General features: G+C 54.4%; 1 protein-coding gene across 1 annotated transcript in view; it reads right to left on the minus strand.

Moving 5' to 3' along the window:
* Positions 1-3,395: 3,395 nt before the first annotated feature.
* MROH2A (maestro heat like repeat family member 2A) overlaps positions 3,396-21,192 on the minus strand; it is a 34,410-nt gene continuing 16,613 nt past the window's right edge. The window contains 19 exon segments of the mRNA XM_067739929.1: positions 3,396-3,660; positions 4,193-4,258; positions 4,519-4,621; positions 5,237-5,368; positions 6,821-6,970; positions 7,513-7,695; positions 7,764-7,907; positions 9,099-9,213; positions 9,643-9,741; positions 9,743-9,778; positions 10,140-10,333; positions 10,405-10,564; positions 12,541-12,695; positions 13,100-13,252; positions 14,031-14,149; positions 14,664-14,784; positions 15,910-16,014; positions 18,714-18,809; positions 19,601-19,709. Of these exon segments, the coding sequence (XP_067596030.1) occupies positions 3,539-3,660; positions 4,193-4,258; positions 4,519-4,621; positions 5,237-5,368; positions 6,821-6,970; positions 7,513-7,695; positions 7,764-7,907; positions 9,099-9,213; positions 9,643-9,741; positions 9,743-9,778; positions 10,140-10,333; positions 10,405-10,564; positions 12,541-12,695; positions 13,100-13,252; positions 14,031-14,149; positions 14,664-14,784; positions 15,910-16,014; positions 18,714-18,809; positions 19,601-19,709 (2,362 nt within the window). The 3' untranslated portion in view covers positions 3,396-3,538.

Here is a 21,192-nt window from a genome sequence, read left to right on the forward strand (position 1 = left end):
AATCCTCCCTTACATTTCCTATTTCCTTAGAGAAATCGTTTGCTATGAAACCTAAGTTTCAGCCCTGGATACAGTGATCCTGGAAGGAAGATACAGCTGCTTAGTCTTTTAAATTCAGACCCATGGGACTTGGTATCTTCCATAATAGGAGGTAACAAATTGAACCATCGTACGACTTAACCCATAAAAGTAATTCCTAGTATTTTTAGATGAAAACATAAACAGTCCTGTGATGGTCCCAAAACACACTTGTAGTCACTCAGCACCCATGACACAGCACCCATGACACCTCATGATTTTTATTGGAGCTGTTTATAATAGGATATCACAGTGACTTTCTTTTTTTTTGCTTTGTTTTTTGATTGATTGTTTTAATTTTTATGCCCTTTAATTTTGTCTATATTTTTGATACACATAACATTTAAAATTTTTAATTCTTGTTTTTGTTTTTTCAGTTGTAGAGACAGTTTCTCATCTGGGCCACCATAAGGTACAGAGGGCTTATTGGCTTGTACTGGAATGGGCCGTAGAGACAGTTTCTCATCTGGGCCACCATAAGGTACAGAGGGCTTATTGGCTTGTACTGGAATGGGCTGTAGAGACAGTTCCTCATCTGGGCCACCATAAGGTACAGAGGGCTTATTGGCTTGTACTGGAATGGGCCAAGGTAGACGCCGGGAACGCAGGGAGCTCTGGCAATTCACTGGTTCTCGCATCTCTCTCTGGTGGGATTTCAATGATCTCCAAGTATAAATTCCCCCCTTATAACTTGGCCTTGGACAGTGACTTTTTTAGATAAAATATTTCAAGTACTCAGAACACAGTGACAAAACCCATGTACCAACATCCTGAGTAAATGGTTAATATATTGCTGTGTGTAATGGATTTTTTAAGTAAAAGTTTAGAGATGAGATTGAGTTGCACACCTTTCCTTCCCACCCTCCGTCCCTAGGTGACCATTCTCCCTGTATTGATGTACGCTTTCCACCCACATCTTGTTTCACTAGGACATTACCTGCGTGTTTTACTCAGCTCTGGCTGCCGTAACAAAATACCAAAGACTGGGTACTTAAACAAAAGAAGTTTGTTTCTGGAGGCTGGAAGACTGAGCTCAGGGAGCCAGCACAGTTGGGCTCTGGGAGGACCCACTTCCCTGCCCGCAGACAGCCACCTTCTTGCCGTGTCATGTGGACAGAGGAGGAGCTCTGGTGTCTCTTAGGAGGGCACTGATCCTGTCATGGGGGCCCCACCCTTGTGACCTCATCCAAACCCAATTACCTCCCAAAGGCCCTGTCTCAGCTACCATCACACTGGGGGTTAGGGCTTCCACTTGTGAATCTGGGGGGCCACGTTCAGCCCAGAGCCCTGTGAACTGGGAGGGCCTGCACTGCCTGGAGCCGAGAGCCTGGCCAAGAGCCTTACACCTTGCAGGATGTTCATTTTCCCTCAGTACAGGCTGGCAGGGGACTGCTGGCTCAGACCGGATGGGTATGGCCCTGCAATTCTAGACCTTTCCCGCGTGCCTGCGGCTTCCTAAGAGCACAACCCCCATTTCTCCTTCAACAGGAAAGCTATCATCCTTGCCCCAAACTGCTTGTGCCTGGCCTCCCTCCCCCGCCCTCCATACCTAGCAGTCGTGCGAAGTCTCACTGGCCAGGCCTAGCTGCCAGAGGCTGGAAAACTGAGTTTGTGATGCTGTATCGCCTAGGGGAGGAAGGTGTGGCAGAAGGGCCTAGAGGAAGTTGGCTAGATCCTCTCAGCCAATTTATAGGATCTGCCAATAAAGGACCCCATTAACTATACAGAATGGTATGTGTTTTTAACTTTCACATAAATAACTCGGGGCTGTAGGCACTGTGCAACTTTGTCTCACCAAGAGGTGCTTGCATTTGACAGGAGCTGACTGATGAACATGGGTCTCATTGTAGAGTTCCTTGGGTAGCTGGTGTGTCCCACTGTCCCACTGGGTGTTTGCTGCTAAGAATACTCTTCAGCCACCATCCTTGTGCACATGTGCAGATCGACCTGCAGCCCCACCCAGAGGTGACTTGGTCATGTCTTCAACTTCCATGATGATTGCCGAAGTCCTCTCCCAAATGCCTAATCCCATTTGCACTCCATCCAGCAATAATAAAAGGTCCCATTCCCCACACCGCTGCCACTAGCCAGCGCCACTGCTGTGGGTGTGAAATGCACAGCGTTGCAGCTCGCAAGCCCTCCTGGGGGCCTGGCTTTTCCAGCACGCTCTCCTCTCGACACTGCTTTTTAATTTGCTGTGTTACTGATGTGGGCATATGCTGTATGCCGGTCCAATTATATGAATCAATCTAGTTTTACATAAATTGCAAGTAACTTCTTCCATCTGCGACTTGTTTGACTTTATGATATTTTATCGTACAGAAGATATATTTTAACATAGAAAAGTTGATGCTTTATTTTTGCTGGCTTCTATTACTTTTAAAGGAAAACCTAGGGTAGGTTTAAGACAATACTATGTTGTCTTAAATTTTTGCTTTCTGAGTTTGGGTCGATAAATCATCTGGAAATGTTTCGCAGGGGCATTAAGGGAATTGATCAGAGACCTGATTTTACAATTGTATGGCTTCCCCCAGGACCTGTACCGAAGGGCACATCCCTTTCAACTGTGTCAGTGGGACTCAAGTCTTCCGGCAGCAACGATCTTCATCACTTGGCGGGAAATAACTTCACTGTCTATTCCACGGGAGCCGCCAAACAGTGTGAGAGCACGCTTCCCAGAAGCCTCTGGTGCAGGTTCATTTCCGGGACTGCTCAGCAGCACCTCTGCCCATGGTGCCCAGGGTGGTGCCTGCTTGTTTCTTGGGCTTGGAGATAATTCCTCCTTCTTGACCCTCTGCTGGGCTCTGCTCCAGGCCTTGCTGGGTTCCTCCCCATCCTGGTCCAGCAGGCCCTGATGTGGAAAGGGTGAGGGTAGAGGGTGTGGTGTCACTTCCTCTCTGAAACCCCCCCGGATTACCTCCTGGCTGTGCATACTCCCTGTGCGCTGCACGGGCACCAGCACTGCCCCCACTGGCGGCCACCCTCCCTCACCATGATGCGTATCATGGTCACTGGTAGATGCCTCCTGTCCCTTTAAGAGCGGGGTCCCTGGAAGCAGAGTCCAGACAGCAGCTGGGCTCCTCTGGTTACCCCAGCACAGTGCCTGGCAATGGACACACCATCCACATGGGTGGAACTGTGGAGCTGAAATGCGGTGAAGACACAAGGGGGGCTCCAGATCCTCTGGGCTGAGAGGAGCTGCCGGACGTACACACACTCGGGGGAAGCGGGAGTGAAGTTGCCCTTTGTCCCACTGTCTTGGCTCTGGGGCGACATCACCTTACAGTCAGGAATCTGCTCTCCAAATGGCGAGGGAGGTTTATTTCAATGGGAGGAAAGAAAGGGACACTGATTATTTAAGAACAATGCTTTTCTTACAAACTAAATTAAAAGTGGTTTGCATCGCTGTGGTGGGGTTGGCACGCTGGGGAGAGGCAGGTACATTCTGTAGTCAGACCACCTAGGAAATTCCTTAGGGTGAAGCCAAAAGCCAGTGATGACTACAGGTATCCAAGATTCTGAGAGTCTCCAGGGATGCCCTCCGGACCCCAGGATCCGAGTCCAGCTGTAGCTCCTGGAGAGCTGAGAGCGAGCTTAATCAGGAGAGGATGGGGACCCTCGAGGCCAGGCCCGCGCCCTCCGCCTGCCCTGGGCAGTGTGTGCTGATGAAAGCCCTGCCCGGGGAGCTGACTGCGGGGCGAGGGGCTCACAGGGGCTGTGGACTTCACCCCACTGTGTGTGAATTCAGAAGGTGGCAGGTGCAGCCACGTCTCCACACACATCTCCCATCTCTGGGGGCTTCCGTTACGTCAACAGGGACAGAAAGACCACCCACAGGACCCAACTGCTGTGTGGATTGGCCATATGAATCAGGGCGAGTTATTTCATCAAAGTGTGTGGCAGGGAGCGGGCAGAGAGCACAGGGAGCCCTCAGAGCTGTCTTGCTGGAAAGCCCATCGCACGTCCCGCTCACCCACCTCTCTGTGCCCTGGCTACACCCCTACCCCCAAAGACAACCAGGGTCAGCTGCCTCTCCCCTCAGGCAGTTTCCCTAAGCTCCCAAATGAGCTTAGTGGACTCATTTTTGACTCATACTTGAGTCTCCATTACTTACAATTCCGTAATGTAGGAAAGTCCAGCTTTTTCAGGTAACGTGCAGACATCTGCTTCATAAAGATTCCTGAAATGATAGCCAGGAAATGTTCATCACACGAATATTAGGTCAGTGAGAGATTTGGTTTCACCTTAGGAGGGTCCCTGTTGAGGGTTTAGTTGAGGATGCTTAGTTGAGAATAGGGCGTGTAGGAAGCTCCTTGGGACACACAGACAGGGACTTCCACCTGAACCCAGGTCCCAACACCTGTCCCCCTGCTCCAGGTCTGGGTCTGACCTGATGGCCTTCAAGCTCCCTCCTGCATCAGGAAACACTTGCCTGCTCACCTGCCAGGTTACATGCAGCGATTCTGATCCTTGACAAGTTACTTTTAACATATGTCATTGTTTCTAGCAAGAAGCTGTAGAGAACGGCAGGCTTTCTCTGAGTCTGCAAAAAACAAGTGGCACCCAGAGCCATGGAGGATGAGGTCCTGGAGACCAGCTGCTCACAAAGAGCAGTCCCATCTGTCTGAGGCTGAAGGGTCTGCCCAGAGAGGGCAAGTGCACATATCAAAGTCACACAGCAGATTTGTAGCTGAGCAACTTAAGGACCTTCAGTCTTCAGTTATTCCTCTCTGGCCCAGAGAGATTACACTTGCCCACAACCTGCACTGTCCAATATGGTAGCCACTGACCACACCTGGTCCTTGAGCACCTGACATGTGGCTAGTCTGAATTAAGTGTAAAGTGCCTCCCGGATATTGAAGACACTACCCCAAGAAGGTAAACCATGACATTTATAATTTTATATTGATTGCATGTTGAAATGATGATGATTTGCATCTACTGGGTTAAATAAAATCTACTATTAAATTTGGTTTCACCTCTTTTCACATTAACAGAAATCTTAAAAATGGGTATGTATGTGGTTTGCATTCTCTTTCTGCTGGACAGAGCTGGTCTCAACACCTCACGTCCAGAAGGTGAACGCAAGGTCACAGGATGAAGCCCCAAGCCCCCGGGGGCCACCTCCCATGGGGCCATCCCCCCTCAGCTTCCTCACCAAGACAGAGCACAGGATTATCTGGAAACTGGTCATGTCCTTGGGGGCAATGGCATCACTTTGGTCCGAGGAGCTCTCCAGGGCCTTCCAGCCCCAGAAGTGCACACACTGAAACATGGTAGCCACACAGGCCTAGAGGGACACAGGACAGGACAGCAGGGGAGGTGTCAGGCAGACCCAGGGGGTTCACACAAGGGGTGGGGCTGCCAGGACTGGCGTTCCGTCAGTAAACTCGAGGGCGGCCCCCAAAAGCCTCAGAGAGCCAAAGAAGGGCGGGCTGGTGGGCCCTGGGAGGATGCCTGGGACCCAGGCCCCCCAGCCCATGTCACGCCTGTGTGCACAGTTACTAAAACCCCTTGGGAGCGGTGCAGCCACACTCGCCCCCTCAGCCATTGGCCAGCACCTTGGTGCCCTCGGCAGCCCCGCCAGGGACCTGCCCCTCCAGGAGACTGGGGTCAGGGGCCTGGCTGCGATTGCCACGATGGGAGTGAGCTCTCTCATCCCCCCCAGATCCCCTCCACCGGTTCTGCCTGTCCCTGTGCCCTGCAGCAACCAGGCCCCCCAGTCTCCGGCCTCCGGTGGGGTTAGGCACAGGAAGATGCTGATTGGAGGGCCGGGAGGGAGGCTGGGGTGTCTATTCCCCCGGGAGTAGGACGGGCAGCACCCGCTGGGGCCCCAAGCTGTGTTGGTCTCTCCTCTCTGTGGCCCCTTCATGAAACCCTCTCGGTCACCTTTCTGGGTGTGCTGTCACTTCCTACCTCGATCCCCACCCCTACGTGGAAGCCTCAGCTCTCAGCAGCAAGATTGAGGGGACTAAGCTTGTGGCCCCAGAAGCGGGGTTAAGACGGTAGTTGGTCACGCTCTGTTGAGGACGCCTCGTTTGGGGCCAGCCGCACCCCACGGCTCCTGAGGGGCGGCAGGACCACCCCTCATCTCAGCCACCATCCCCTCCCCAGTCCACACATGGAGACAGGGAGCAGGGAAGACAGAGGTCAGGGTCATGGGCGGCACAGGGGGCGAGGGGCTCCATACACGTGTGTCCCCAGGCAGCCAGTGTCAGCCTGAGAGGCGGGAGCTAAGCGAGGGGGTGTGGGCCTCCCCCGACCCCAAAGCAACAGAGCAGCCGGGCCTCGGAGAAGGGGGAGAAAAGGGGTGGGAAAGCTAGGCACCCTCCAGTGTTCCCGGCAACCTCAGCACGAGCCTGCCCCACAGGGAGCCAGAGAGGACAGATTTAAGGGGAGTGTTAAACCTGACCGAGTCATAATTCCCAAAAGGGAAAGCAACTTATAGAATCTGGTAAAAGAAAGGGCGGCTGGTGAAGGCCCCTGGAGAAGAAGGAAACTCCACCATGCTTCCCCCCGCCCCAGAGCCCAGATTCCTCAATAAGCCGGTTTGTGGGTCATCTCGACTGGTGCCTTTCCCAGCCTGGCGCGAGGAACCAGCAGATCATGGCCTTTGGGGTCTCGGGAAGACTGAGCGAGGAAGAGGACACCCCAGCTAGCCGGGCTGGCAGCCCCAAAGCGTGTGTTCCTTTTGGGGACAGCGGGCCCTGGACTTTGTACACAAAGCCCAGGTGTGTCTCACCTGGGCTGCACTGGAGCAGGGATCCTGCAGCATGAGGGGGACCCAGGCTTTCTTCACTTCCTCTTTGAAGAAATGCTTCTTGGAAATCCTGACCACCTTTGCCAGCTTCCCGAAGAGGACGAAGGCTTTTAAATGCAGTAGCTCGCTCTCCTGCAGCGGAGGTGGACAAACAATTTCTGAAACTTGGGAAGCAGGAAGCCCAACAAAACCACAGCCATTAAGAGGTGGACCCTCTTAAATGCCTCGGGCCCTGCGAAGCCTTCTGGGTCATTCCCAGAAGGCTTGGGATCAGGATGGAGTCTCTCTTGCAGGGCTCTCGGGACTGGGCGTTATTCTGGTGTTTGTGATCTTCTCTTCCCTAGATGACGGCTGCGCTGGATCTGATTGCCCACCGCCGCCTAGCGGAGTCCCCATCTCGCATGCCACAGCTGTCCAAAGAGCATCTGTGGCTGTGAGGAATTAAAATCGGGGAGAAGGGTCCCATGGGCTCTAGAACAAGATCTTTTATTTTTTATCGGATGCCATGATCAGCCAATCGAAACATCAGCAACAAGTCAGACCTTGTACCCCTTTTTGTTCCAGGGTGCGTCTCTTCTTTAGGGGATTAGAAGTGGCCACTCGTCCACTCAGCAGCCATTTCTGAGGGGCCCCCATGAGGGCCAGGGCTGAGCAAGGCTCCAGTGCAGACTCACGTGGTCAAAGAAGGCTCTGCACCGCTCGGAGATGGCATGGAAGTCGGACCCCACGTCCCCTTCCCGCAGCTCAGCCAGGACCTTGGCCAGGGTCTCCATGCCCTCGGAGGTCACGCTGGTGCTCACAGGCCCCCTCAGGGGGCACAGGCACTTCTCCAGTAAAAGCTTCTGGTACTGCCTCACCTGGGGGGCACGGGAGCCATCAGCCCGAGCCTGGTTCCCCGGGACACACCGGCATCGGCCCCTCAGACCTTCTTAGGGGCACGGAGGGCCATGTTGCCGAGGGCGCGTGGGGAAAGCACCCGCAGGGCCACGTCCTGGTCCACACCCTTCTCCAGCATCAGCACTGCCGGCTTCAGCAGCTTCTCCTGGTACAGGATCGGGACACTCATGACCTGGAAAGGAGAACTTCTTACAATTACCCCTCAGAGAGGCCCATTTCTCAGCCACAAAACAGGACGTGTGGTGACATTCAGTGCGTGGAATTGTCTCTCTGTGAACAGGAGAGGATTCTGAGCCCCACCTCCCAGGACCAGCTCTGGGCTCCTCCGCCTGCCAGCTGTGGGGCCCTGGCAAGTGCCTCAACCCCTCTGAGCCTCAGTTTCCCCATCTGTAAAAAGAGGGCGACGCCAGTACCTGCCTCATAGGGTCGCTGTGAGGATCCGATGAGGAAATACGTGGGAAATCCTAGGTGAGTGTGACCTATATTAATACACTCATCCGTCATTTATTTCTTCAGTTAACAGGATGGGAATGGCCACTGAGCACAAGAGCCACGCCCACTGTGTTTGAGCAGAAAAGCACAAGAAGCATGGATTCCACTCACCTGGGACTCAGAGAGTCACTACTGTTCTAGCACCCAAGATGCCAGGGACTCAGGCCTACAGGGAGCCCTCTGGCACGCGTGTGTGCATGCGTGTCTTGTGTGTGCACGCACACATATGAGTGTGTTTTATTAAAACGTAAGAAAGCTTAGCACCAAATTGGTGGCCCCCAAATTGAAAATTGATTCTCTGGCCCTTTACAGAGCATGTCTGCCAGCCCCTGCAGCAGGCCAAAGGTTGCTTCTTACGACATACTGGGCATCAGGCAGCCAAGAAAATTTCTCCTAAAAGGTTTCTGGCCAGTTCCCTCAGGACCCCATAAGTGCCGCAGCTGCATGGAAGGGTCGCTGGGCCCCAGTGGCTCTGACTCCCTTCCCGGCCTTCCTGCCTGGCAAAGCCTGGTTCGCCGCTCAGAGCCCTCCTGCAAGGCCTTCCCCAGGGAAGACCTCCTCTGGCCCCCGGGTGTTGCTGGCACTCACCACGTCACACATCCCTTGGCTGCCATGCTTGAGGGCACAGGCCGGGTCTCAGCCCTTCTTTCCCCACAGTGCCCGCCCCGAATTATCCACGTGATGAACGAATGAAGGAGTGAGTGAGTGAACGCACACACAGATGACGGATGTTCGCCTGCCCAACCGCCCCTGCCCCCGACCCCTGACTCAGAGCCTGTGCGCCTGCCCTGAGATGAGCCCCCAGGACAGCGCCACCCTAACCTGGCCCGCCCCGCCCGCCCAGCCCTCCGCGCTGGCACCGCGGCCTCACCTCCACGCAGACCGCCGTGCTGCTGATGCGATAGCTCAGGGCCTCCGAGGCCACGCCCCTGAGCACCAGCTCCGACAGCCTCTGCCGGTAGCCCTCGGCGTTCTGCACGCACAGCCTGCAGGGACAGCACCGCAGTGGGGACTTCGCAGCTCCTGCCGAGCACAGCTGCTCTGCAGCAGGGCGCCCAGGGGGCAGAGCTCCTAGGCCAGGGGGTCACTGAAGACTCTCCATCTGCTTTTCATAAAAGGGCACCAGAATGAGGGCCACTCAGGAGAGCTCAGGACCCGGGAAGGAGCTCCCAGTCCTGCCATCCTGGCCCAGCTCAGAAGCCCCGTGTGGCCTCGGGCATCCCCACCCACCTCGGACCTCACTTTCTTGCCTTGGAGCAGGAAGGGCTGGAAGAAAAGATTCCCTCTGCCCTGCACCCTCCTGCCACCCAGAGCCTGGGATGCAGGTCAACGTGGCAACCCCCCGGAGCGAGGCATGCAGCCACGACCCAGACCTTCCATCAAGGACATGGAGCCCCGCGGAGCTGGGTGCCCACCTGGCCAGCAGGCTCACTCCCTGCAGGAATGTGGAGCTGCTTTCCAGGAGTGTCCACACGCCCTGCTCTTCCAGGGTGCGAAGCAGCGGCTCGCTGTTGTTTCCGGAACAAAAGCTGCATGTATTTGATCGTGATCCTGGAAGAAGGCAGGGCCCCATCAGGACGCGGCTACCCCACCGGGAGCACCCACAGAACCTCAGACAGGTAAGCTCCGCACCCAGGTCTGTGAAGGGGCACCCAATATACGCAGGGCCTCGGTCAAGGGGCCAAGAGCAATCTTGTGAGACGGTGATCTGCAAACTCCGAAAACCACACCATGCTGGACTCATGGGAAGGAAGATCGTAAGATCAGCTTCCAGAAAGTTCTCCCCACCAGGAAGGGAAGATGAGGGCCTCTGGGTGTAGGTGACGCTTGGAGTTCAGTGACTTCTAAGAGGCTGCGTCCAGCCCAGGCCCTCTGCCTTACACCCCACGCATGCCCCCACCCTCGAGAGCACCTCTGCAGGTTGATCTCCTCAGGGAGGGTCCCCGTGTGGACGAGTCTCCACATCTTCAGGATGGGCGACGTGGCCTCTGGCCCCTGGCTGCTGCCGAGCTGCAGCAGGAGGGTGTAGATGAGGTCCGGGAAGAGGTCCAGGAGCTTGTCATCCTGGTCCATCTTCTCAATAAGAAGGTGGATGGTGCACAGGGTCTGCAGATGGAAGGGTGGGAGGTATGAGGACTCCTACTGAGGCGCCAAGGAGGGCGCGCCCCGTGACTCACCTTCAGAGGGACCACCGCGGCCAGGTGCCAGATGTCAGCCTTGGAGGTGGCGTCGGCCCTGGGCGTGAACCTCGACTGCAGCTGACCCATCAGCGCGTGTAGCATCATCCGGGCAAAGGGCAAGTTCTCAGCCACGGTCAGCCACACCTCCGTCAGGTGGCTAGCCAAAGACAGGGGACAAGGACTGTGGGTTTGGGGCCATGTGCCCTGGCAGGTCAGAGCCCCTGTGGACTCCCAGGCGGCCCCCTGAGTAGGGGCTGGACTCTGAAGACTGGATCTCAAGGAGGTGGAATGAGCCGCCAAAGACTGCACAACCAGAAGCCGGGTCCCGACTCCACGCTCAGAGACACGCCTCCGCCCACGGTACTCCCGGGAAAGCCGCAGCCCCTCTCTGGAGCCCCAGCTCTGCTGCTAGGTGACCCCGGGAGTCCCCACCGGGCCTGCTGTGTGATGACTTTGTGGACATGTCCGGTCATAGCCTCCCAGTGCCCAGGTGTGTCAGGCGAGCACCAGGCAGCTTGCTGGTGTGCCTCACTTACTCCTCCCAACACATGTGTGTGGAAGGCGCCTTCATCTCCATTTCCATAGAAGAGGAAATGAGGCCCGCAGAGGTCAGACAACATGCCAGGCTACAGCTTGAAGCCAGCTTCCCGATCCCCAAGTCCAAGCCCACGGCCCTGCTGAGAAGGGAAGGGCTCCCGGCACAGTGATGCGATGAGCCTCTGTGCACAGGTACAGGCAGGTGGGGTCTGGTGGGCTCTGAAGGGCTAAAACCGTGAGTCCAGCAGGATCAACCTGCCTGTTTGAATCCACAAAACCAAATACACGAGTGTGGAGGTGAGTTTTGTTGAGGGGGGAAGGCGAGATGCAGCTGGGGCCTGGTGGCAGGAATTGCATGGAAGGGTGGGCACAACACGCTCATTCACAACAACTTCTCAGAAAGAAAACATAGGAGTGTAAGGAAACAAGAGAGTGGGAACTCAGTCCTGTAACTCAAGAAACAGCCATGCGAGCTTGAAGGAGGACCTGGGCTCCAGAAAGGAACGCAGCCCGGCCAGCACCTTGACTCGGGCTTGAGACCCTGAGCAAAGGCCCCAGCTCAGCTGAGCCCAGGCTCCTGACCACACAAACCAGGAGATGATAAATGGCTGTTAACAGTTTCAAGCTCCCAAGTTGGTGGCAATTTGTTACACAGCGATAGCTAACCAATACAGTGAAAGCCAGTCAGCCAGAGGCCCCACTCAGCACTGCTGAGAGGGGCTAACTCTCCTTAAATCAAGCCACCTGCTGCACTGCCATCCTACCCGGACCCGGGGCAGGGCTGACCTTATGAGAAGCAGCTCCACGGCAGAGCCAGGCCTGCAGTTCACACAGGGCAGCCCGGGAGATTCTGGATCTGACACCTGTGCTCGAAACTTTTTTCTCTGCTCACAGCATCTTCTGTGCCATCTGCCACGTCTCTCTCCACCAAGTCTCAAGGCTGCCCTTTGCTCCCTGGTCTCTGCTGCTCTGGGGACGCCTGCCCACCCCTTTCTGGGCCCTCCTCAGGGAATTCCAGTTCCATCCCAGCACACTCACTCCCTAGACTGGTGAGATCCTACCAGCTGCCTGTGCGGTGCTGTGACAGAGACACAGGGACTGGGCACTGTTCATCAAAATGACGCAAGAAGGAGGGTTTGCACTGCTTTACTGTGAGGCCACCTGAGGGGCCTGAGGCTCTGTCATTTCATCCCTTGGGCACCTGGACTAGTCACTTCCCTCTCAGGGCCCCATTTGGAAAGGAGGAAAGACAGAGCGGAGCTTCTCCAGTGGTCTGCTCGGGCCTTGGGGCCCATGTCCTGTGGTCTATCCAGCCCGGAGCTCTGTCCTCCTCAGGGAGGAAAGGGCTGCAGAAGGGAGAGCCCAGAGCCGGTGGCCAGGACACGTAAGACACTGTGGGATCCGAACTCCAGCTTGATAGGATGCAGCTGTAATGCTGAGGCTCCGGGTCCGAGGTTCCCAGAGGCTGCACCTCCCACGGAGAAGCAAGGAGAGGGTTTGACCCACCCCAGGGTCGGACGGGCCCCGGTCTTCTGGGACACGCCGGCGGCGGCGAGTCGGGCACAGTCTGGGTGACCCCACACCCAGGGCACCCACCTCTCCATGGGCAGGGGCTGCGGCAGGAGGGACGTGAGGACGGTCTCCTGGTGGTAGTGCGCCAGCAGAAGGATGCCCTCGATGAGGGGGTGTCGCACGTCCGGGTGATCCACTACCAGCAGGTGGACCAGGATGGCGCCCAGGATCTCCGCCACCTGGGAAGGGGTGGGGCATCACCGGGCAGCCCGGCCCTCATGGACCTCCTGCCCTCACCCCACCGCACACCCCTTCTCTTGGGACGCTGGGTAGGTTAAACCTTCAGCACCCCTTCCAATGCATCCTCTGGTCCCTTCCAGGATTTTATCCAATTTTCAGGAGGGGCTGTGCTCCAGGAGAGCGAGCCTCGGGCCTCCAGCCCGTCGTCCACTTACTGACCGAGTCACCTTCAACATATTCTTTCTTGTTCTAGAACCCTACTTCCTCCTCTTCTTTACAACCATGGACTTGGGGGCGGGGCTGGAGAATCCTCAGCACACAGGGCTGGGCCCCTGCCCGGCCCTCTAGGTTGGGTGCACCAGGCAGCCGCAGGCCCCAGGTGACCTGGCCACAGCCCTGTCACCGTGTCCTCCAGCTCCTTGGCCCACATCTGGAGGACGGTGCCTATCCAGGTGACGGAGGCCTTGTCATGCTGGAGGTTCATGGCCCCGATGTTCTCACAGAGCTTCTGGACGAGCGGGGCCACCTCATCGCAGCTAAACTGCAAGCACACCACCTACAACCAGAGCAGGCTGTTCCCGGGGTCCGACAACCAAGCCCAAGGACTCCCCTGCCCGCCAGTCTCCGCTCTTCCGCTCCATGTCACAGCCCCAGCCCAGCCGCATCCTCTCTCAAAGCGCTGCTCCAGCCTCCTCCCCGCCGCCCAGCCCCCCAGCCTCTCGCGTCTCAGTCACAGGCCTGCTTGGATGTCACTCAGCGTCAAGGCCACAGGGATGCACGCCAACGCCTCCCTTTCCTCGTCCCCTGCTCCCACCCCACTGAACTCCACACAGGAAGCTCCTCCCCAGATCCTCGCTGCCTTCCCTCGGGGTGTGTCCTGCACCTCGCTGCCGACGCACAAGCCTCCCACTGCACAGAGCCCCCTCTGGGCCCTGAGGCAGAAGAGACCTCATCGCTCTGCAACCCTGAGAGTTTGGATGGCTCTGGACACTTTCAGTCAGCAGTGTGCCAGCAGCCTGCCCGTGTGCTGACACCTGCGGGCAGGGTCTCGTGTTCAATCCTTTCTGGAGCCCCCTCAGTGTAGCACATGCTAGGGACAACGAGAACACAGCTGGGGTCCTTTAAGCACCTACCATATGCCACGCGCCACAGTAGGGATCTTAACACATCACAGGCCATTTAAATACATATGGCGTGAGGTGGACCAAGGGCCGTGGAAGCCATGACCCCCAGAAGAGGATGGGGGCTGAGCAGCCAGGCTGAGCAAGGTCCCAGCCCCCAGAGGTGGCCCAGGCCCCCAGAGACTACGGCCCACACAACCTTCCCCTCGTCACCTTGGCGATTCTGGAAGACGCGCCGAAAACCTTCTCCACGTCCGAGCCCTGCAGCTCCGCCTTACATTTCACAAGCTCCAACTCCTTGGAAGCACCCCAGGAGGGCCAGGTCTGGCTTGCTGGTGGGAGTACAATTTCAGACACCATCGGTCAGGACAAAGGGTCCCCATCGTGGGGGCCTCCTGCCCCAGCCCTCGGGGCGCCCTGGTTCCACAGGCCTGGACTACCCTCCAGCATCTGGGCATCCTAACTCATTGCCTCGCCCCTCTGTGCACAGCTCAGGTGGGTGCTCTGCCAACTTCCAGTGGCCACCGCAGAGGTCAACGCTCCCCGCCTGAAGGTCTCCCCACCGCATCCCCCTCTGAGCTCATCGCTGGCCAGTTCTGCCGCATCCTTGGTATCTGTGAGCTGACCCTGTCCCACTGGGGCCCCTCAGTGCCCAGCACATGCCCTCAGTGAGTCGAGGTGACCCAAGGAGGCTCTCCTTCCAGAAGCTTCCATGGCTTCCCAGTGAGCTGTGAACCCCCTCCGCCATCCCTGCTGGTCACACTTGTTTGTCTATGCAGAGGGACCACACTCCCCTCCAGGACAGCCCCATAGCCGACACCCCTGGTGTCGGTACCCTCTCCGTACCATGAAGATCCAGGAGGCTGGAAAGGGCTTCCACGGAGGCCAGGCGGGTTCTGTGCGAGTCACAGGTGCCTGGGGCGATGAGTCCGACCAGAGTGCCAAACTGCCCCAGCTGCAGAGGGATCTGAGGCACGGGAGACCTCAAGGCTCACACGCTCTGTCCAGCCGAGCACACCAAGGGCAGTGCGACCAGTGGCCAGAGAGGGTGAACCCTGCTCTGAAAGCACCCGTCTGGGAAGCCCGAGCTTCCATCCCCAGGTCCCACGGCTGGGCCCCGGGAGGCCGAGCAGCCAAGATCTGAGGCGTCTGCCCAGGACACACCCTGTCAGGCTGGGGCCAGGTGCTATGTCTGGGCACCTGCCTCGCTCCTATAAGTGAGCCCTGGCTTCAAATCTGGACTTCCCTGCTCACTAGCTGTGTGACGTGGGTAGGTTCTTAGCCTCGGGTCCTCTTGTTCCTTATCTTCAGAGATGATGACGGTGCCCCTTCCTTCAGGGAGTGACCTGAGAATTGTGACAGAGAATCCAGGTGGTGCACTCAGCACGGGACCTGGCCTCAAATGTCACTTAGCACTAGTCTTGGCCCCAGCTTCGCTTTACTGGGCCTGGGTCCCAACTCAATGGTGCTCCAGGACTGGAGGCCTGCCCACCTTGCTCTCACTCTTCACCAGCCCCAAGATGCGAGTCCTGTCCCCACACCCCGGCTCCAGGACACCATCGTCCTCCTGCCAACGCCATCCCTGATGACCAGACAGTCAAAGAGTACGAGGCCAGCAAATGTAGGAAGAGAGGTCTCATGGAGCTGTGTCACGTGCTCGATCAGCAAAAAACCTTGTTGCTTTTCTAGATTTCATGATGTTAGTGGTATTTGTCAAGCTTTGTGAAATTTGTGATTTTGTAGTGATTTATTTTCTCATTCTAAGTAAATACTCACTTTCCTAAGCAGTATGGTATTCACAGTTGTGTGCCCCTTTTCCTTACAGAGTCCTCACCCCGTGTGAACCTCAGGCCCCACAGAACCCGGAGCCACACCAAACCCGGCCCACCCTCTTCCTCAGCACCCCCGAGCCCCAGGGCCAGCATCTCCCAGAGTCTCTTTCGCCATTGCCGAGTGAGGCAGCCTCTTCCCAAGGGACTCTCCGGGGGGCAGAACTTGATTTCCGAAGTGTTTCCTCTTCTGGGATACAGACAGGCGTTTCCCTGCGGGTGTCAGGGCGGCAGGCTGGGGGGGCGGGGGCTCCTGGACTCACGCAGACACCGACGCTTTGGACGTAGATGTGCACGAGATGGAGGTGGAGGTTGACCGCCTTCTCCCGCTCCCATTCTTTCTCCGACAAGATAAACTTTTCCAGGAGCTATGGGGAGAGCCCGGAACACAGAAGGGGACGTTAAAATCCTGAGGCCAGCCCTTTCCTGGCCATCACTGCTCTCCTTGTCTTTCCCACTCAGAGTGTGACTTTCAAAGCTCTGGGAGGTTCCAGATACTTCTGATTTCTTCGCAGCCCACCCCCACCTCCCCACCCCACTAGGGAGCTGAGGCTGTGAGCAAAGAGAGAGCAGCCCCAGCATCCTCACCAAGAAGCTGCTTGGCTGATGTGTTTGGCTTTGTTCCAAATGTTTATCTGGAGGTAAAAAGGCCAGGAGCACAGCCCACCCTGCACCCCAGGGCCTACATGTTCATGCACCTAATAACACAGCTTAACAAAACACAAAGCAAAAACTGATAGAACCGAAAGGAGAAATAAACAAATCCACAATGATAGAGACTTCAGTACCTCTTTCTTGGTAACTGATGATCAAGAAGACAAAATCAGGGGCTTCCCTTGTGGTGCCAATGCAGGGGACACCGGTTCGAGTCCTGGTCCGGGAAGATCCCACATGCCGCGGGTCAACTAAGCCCATGCGCCACAACTACTGAGCCTGCGCTCTAGAGCCCGCAAGCCACAACTACTGAGCCCGCGTGCCACAACTACTGAAGCCCGCGCGCCTAGAGCCTGTGCTCCACAACAAGAGAAGCCACCGCAATGAGAAGCCCGCGCACCACAACGAAGAGTAGCCCCTGCTCGCCGCAACTAGAGAAAGCCCGCGTGCAGCAATGAAGACCCAACGCAGCCAAAAATAATAAATTAATTAATTAAATAAATTTATTTTTTAAAAAAAGAAGACAAAATCAGAAAGGATATAGAAAACTTGGACAACACTGCCAGCCAACTTGGCCTAACCGATATTTAGGAACACACCACCCAATGCAGCAGAATACTTTCCAAGTACACACAGAACATTCACCAATAGGCCGTACCCGGGCAACAAAATAAGTCTCAGTCGATTTAAAAGAATTAGAATTATACAAAGTATGTCCTCAGACTGCAAGGGAGTTAAATCAGGAATTAAAACCAAAAAGATCTCTGGAAAACTCTCCAATATTTAGAAATTTCTAGATAATCCATGAGTCAAAGGAGAAGTGAAAGAGAAATTGACATGCATTTTGAACTAAAATAAAATTAGAACACAACATATCAATATTTGTGGGGTATAGCAGCAAAGAACAAAGTCGGTGGGCTTATACCCTCTGCTCTTGATTCCAAGACTTATTATATAATATTGTAGTAATCAAGACAGGATGACTTTGGTATAAAGACAGACAAAAACATCAGTAGCGCAGAATAGGTGTCCAGAAATAGACCCATACATATAGGGTCAACTGATTTTTGACAAAGATGCAAAGGTTGCAATGGAGAAAAGACAGTCTTTCCAACAAATGGTGCTGAAACAACTGGTTATCCATATGCAAAAAAAAAATTAAAGTAAAATAAACTTTGATCCATATTTAAAAACAACTCAAAATATATCACAGACGTAATTGTAAAACCTGAAAATACCAAGTTCTAGGAGAAAACTAGGAGAAAATCTTGGGTTAGGCAAAGATTTCTTAGACATGACACCAAAAGCATGATCCATAAAAGAAAAAAATGATAAATTCGACTTCATCAAAATTAGAAACTTCTGCTCTTCAAAAGACACTGTGAAATTAACGAAAAGGCACGTCACAGACCAGGAGAAAATATCTGCAAATCATATAGATAATAAAGGGCTTGTTTCCAGAATATGTACAACCTCTGAAAAATCAATAATAAGAAAGCAAACAGTCTAATTTTTTTTTAAAAAAACCCACCCAGCACACTTCAAACGTACCGAGATTATGAAGACAAAGACTGAGAAATTGTTCCAGACTGACGGAGAAAGACTAAAGACACATGACGGTGAAATGTGATTCATAATCCAGAGTGGGTCCTGGGTCTGGGAGGAAATAACTGTAAAGGACATAATTGGGACAGTTAGTGAAATATGAATATAGAACGTAGATTAGAATATAGCATGGTATCATTGTTAAATTTCATGATTTTGAACATTGTGTTGTTATATGAGAACATTCTTGTTGTTGATGTCTACAGCTAACTCTCCATGATTCAAAATGGTGTGTGTGTGTGTGTGTGTGTGTAATGAGAAAAAAAAGAGAGAGAGAAAAAGAAAATGTCACAAAATATTAAGAATCATGGATCTGGGGACTTCCCCAGTGGTCCAGTGGCTAAGACTCCAAGGTCCCAGTGCAGGGGCCCAGTCCGATCGCTGATCAGGGAACTAGATCCCAGGGAACTAGATGTCGCAACTAAGAGTTCACATGCCGCAACTAAAAAAAAAAAAAAACAGAGCCCACATGCCGCAACTAAAGATCCCACATGCCGCAAGGAAGATCCCACACGCGGCAGTGAAGATCCCACATGCCACAACTAAGACCCAACGCAGCCAAATAGATAGATAAATAAACAAATAAATATTAAAAATATTTAAGAATCGTGGATCTGGGTGAAAGGTATACAGGAGTTCTTTGTAGTATTCTCAAAACTTTTCAGCCAATTTGAAGTTTTATCTAAATAAAATTACCAAATCAATTTTTAATGCATACCCCTGTTTCCCACTGAGAGTCTGGCCCTCAGGCCAGTGTTCTGGGAGGGGTGGCCATCCCTGGCTCCTCGCCCTCTGCCAGGCAACTCACGTGCACCATCTCCTGCAGCCCCTTGGGGTCCAGCTGCCTCTGCACAAGGCCCTCCATCAGCTGCTCCAGGGCACACAGGGCGTTCACATAGAGGGTCTGTGGCCAAGAGAGGGGAGAACTGGGCGGCAATGGGGGCTCACACAGCCACACACCAGGACTCTGTGCCGGTCCACACCAGGGAGTGTGAGATGGCCTGATAACCGCCCTTTGATTTCTGCTCAGATTGAGTTCTTTATACGTAGCTTCTCATGTGACGTAGAAGACAACCTCAAGAGAAGCCCATTTTGCAAAGGAGGAAACCGAATTCCTAGAGTCCAGTTCTCCTGACCCCTCATCCAGGGCCAGGACCTTGAGACACAGATGGCTCCCTGTCCACAAAAGATTGTCCTGCTTTTCCACAGCCTTATTGGGAAGCCGCCATGCAGTCAGGGACTACATTTCCCAGGACCCTTTGCATCTAGGTGGAGGTGTGTGACTGAGTTCTGACCAATGGAAGGCAGGCAACACAGCTCATAAATCCTCCAGGCCCTCTCTCTCAAGCTGGCTATCCCTACCCACAGGGACCTTTGGAGCCACGCACTAGACACGGTGAGGCCTCTGTCAGCCCAGGTCCCTGAAGAACTGCACGAAGCAGCCCCCTCTCCACTGCTGCTGCCAACTGGACTTCACGTGAGTGACAAATACACTTCCATCTCGTAAAACCATGAAGATTTCGGAGTTTATCTGTTACAGCAGCTAGCATCACCGTACACTTACTGACAGAGCCTGCTGCACTTCACTGCCTCTGGCCACTCACAGGTTCAGGATGGTAGGCTCTCGGCACTGCTCGTGTTAACGTAAACTTCTAAGTCCTGACCCAGCAGATGAGGTGGCCCAGAGGGACCCACCCTAATGGACTCATCGTTCTCTCCTGGGGGCTGGAGAGAAATGACAGCGTGTATACTAATCTCCACCAGCTCACTGTTTTCCTCTGTGGAGTAGAAAGGCTTCAGTTTGCTAGGGAAAGTGGTGACAAGAGGAGTGGTCGGTGGAGAGGTGAGACCCTGCCACCCGCTGCCCAGTCTGGGGTGTAGAGGCATGTCACAGAATGAGGGAGAGGCCAGCTCCTCTGGTTGGGGGTTCAGGCAACCATCTCTCCCCAAGGGCCCCGGCTCCACCCACCGGTGGCCAGGGACTGTCTGTGACTGAGCGGGAGACTCAGGGGTCCAAGGCCACCTCTCTCCTTGTTGCCTGCTGAGAGCCTCCCCCTCTCCTATTCAGAACCATTCCATTGGTCCTCACTGAACCACAACCATAGGCTCTGCCTGCCAGGCTGGTCCCAGCCCGGGAGTTTTCAACTGTAATTCCTGGACCACCAGCAGCAGCCCCTTGGAGCTTTTATTAGAAACGCAAATTCTACGGCTGCACCTCAGAGCTACTGAATCAAAAACTCAGGCGTGGAGCCCAGCCGCGTGTGTCTTCATAGACCTTCGGGGGTGGCAGCTAGCTGCTTGATGCACACGAGCTCATTCTCTCTTTCTGTCCCCTTCATAGATAGATCTCAAGCCTACGTGCACGTTAGACTCCTAGGAGGGCTTTTTAAGGGGCCCAGGGGCCGTGCCTGGCTCCAGGAATCATTTAAAGGTCTGCAGTGGGGCAGGGTATCGGAATTGTCACAGGTTCCCCATTGGCTCTATTGTGCCTCCTATATTTCACCCTGCTGGGACCTCCAGCTCCTTCCCAAATCCAGTCATCTCTTTTAAGCCCAGGTCAAAAGTCAAAAGCCAACTCCCACGCTAAGCCCCTTGACAGCCCATCAGCTGAATCACATCTTGTTAGTAGCCCCCTTTTTGGTCTTAGATTTTTTCCTTTGTGGTTCACCTACAAATACTCAGCTCTGACCTATAATTCCTTGTGTATGCATTTCTTATCTCCAAGTCCCTAAACGGATGTATGTGAATTTTATTTAAAATCTGCCTAGGGCTTCCCTGGTGGTGCAGTAGTTAAGAATCCGCCTGCCAATGCAGGGGACAGGGGTGCGAGCTCTGGTCCGGGAAGATCCCACATGCCGCGGAGCAACTAAGCCCGTGCACCACAACTACTGAGCCCACATGCCACAACTACTGAAGCCCGCACACCTAGAGCTCACGCTCTGCAACAAGAGAAGCCCCCGCTCACCGCAACTAGAGGAAGCCCGCGCACAGCAACGAAGACTCAACACAGCCAAAAAGAAATAAATAAAATAAAATCTGCCTATGTACACCCTTTTAAAGTGACACATAGTTCTGCTATGGGCCGAATATGAATATGAATACGAATCTGCCCCAGTAGAAGAATTCCTAGCAACGACCCAGCCACCTCAAGTACTCATTTTACAAACGCCTAACTTCTTCCCACTCCCCCTGCCCCACCAGTGGATGGACAATTCCAGGAAGACCACCATCAGGCATTCTATTACTTTGTATTAACCGTATCAATACCGTGTCAATAAACAGACTTC

This window comes from Pseudorca crassidens, chromosome 6 (genome assembly GCF_039906515.1).
Source record: "Pseudorca crassidens isolate mPseCra1 chromosome 6, mPseCra1.hap1, whole genome shotgun sequence".
NCBI lineage: Eukaryota > Metazoa > Chordata > Mammalia > Artiodactyla > Delphinidae > Pseudorca > Pseudorca crassidens.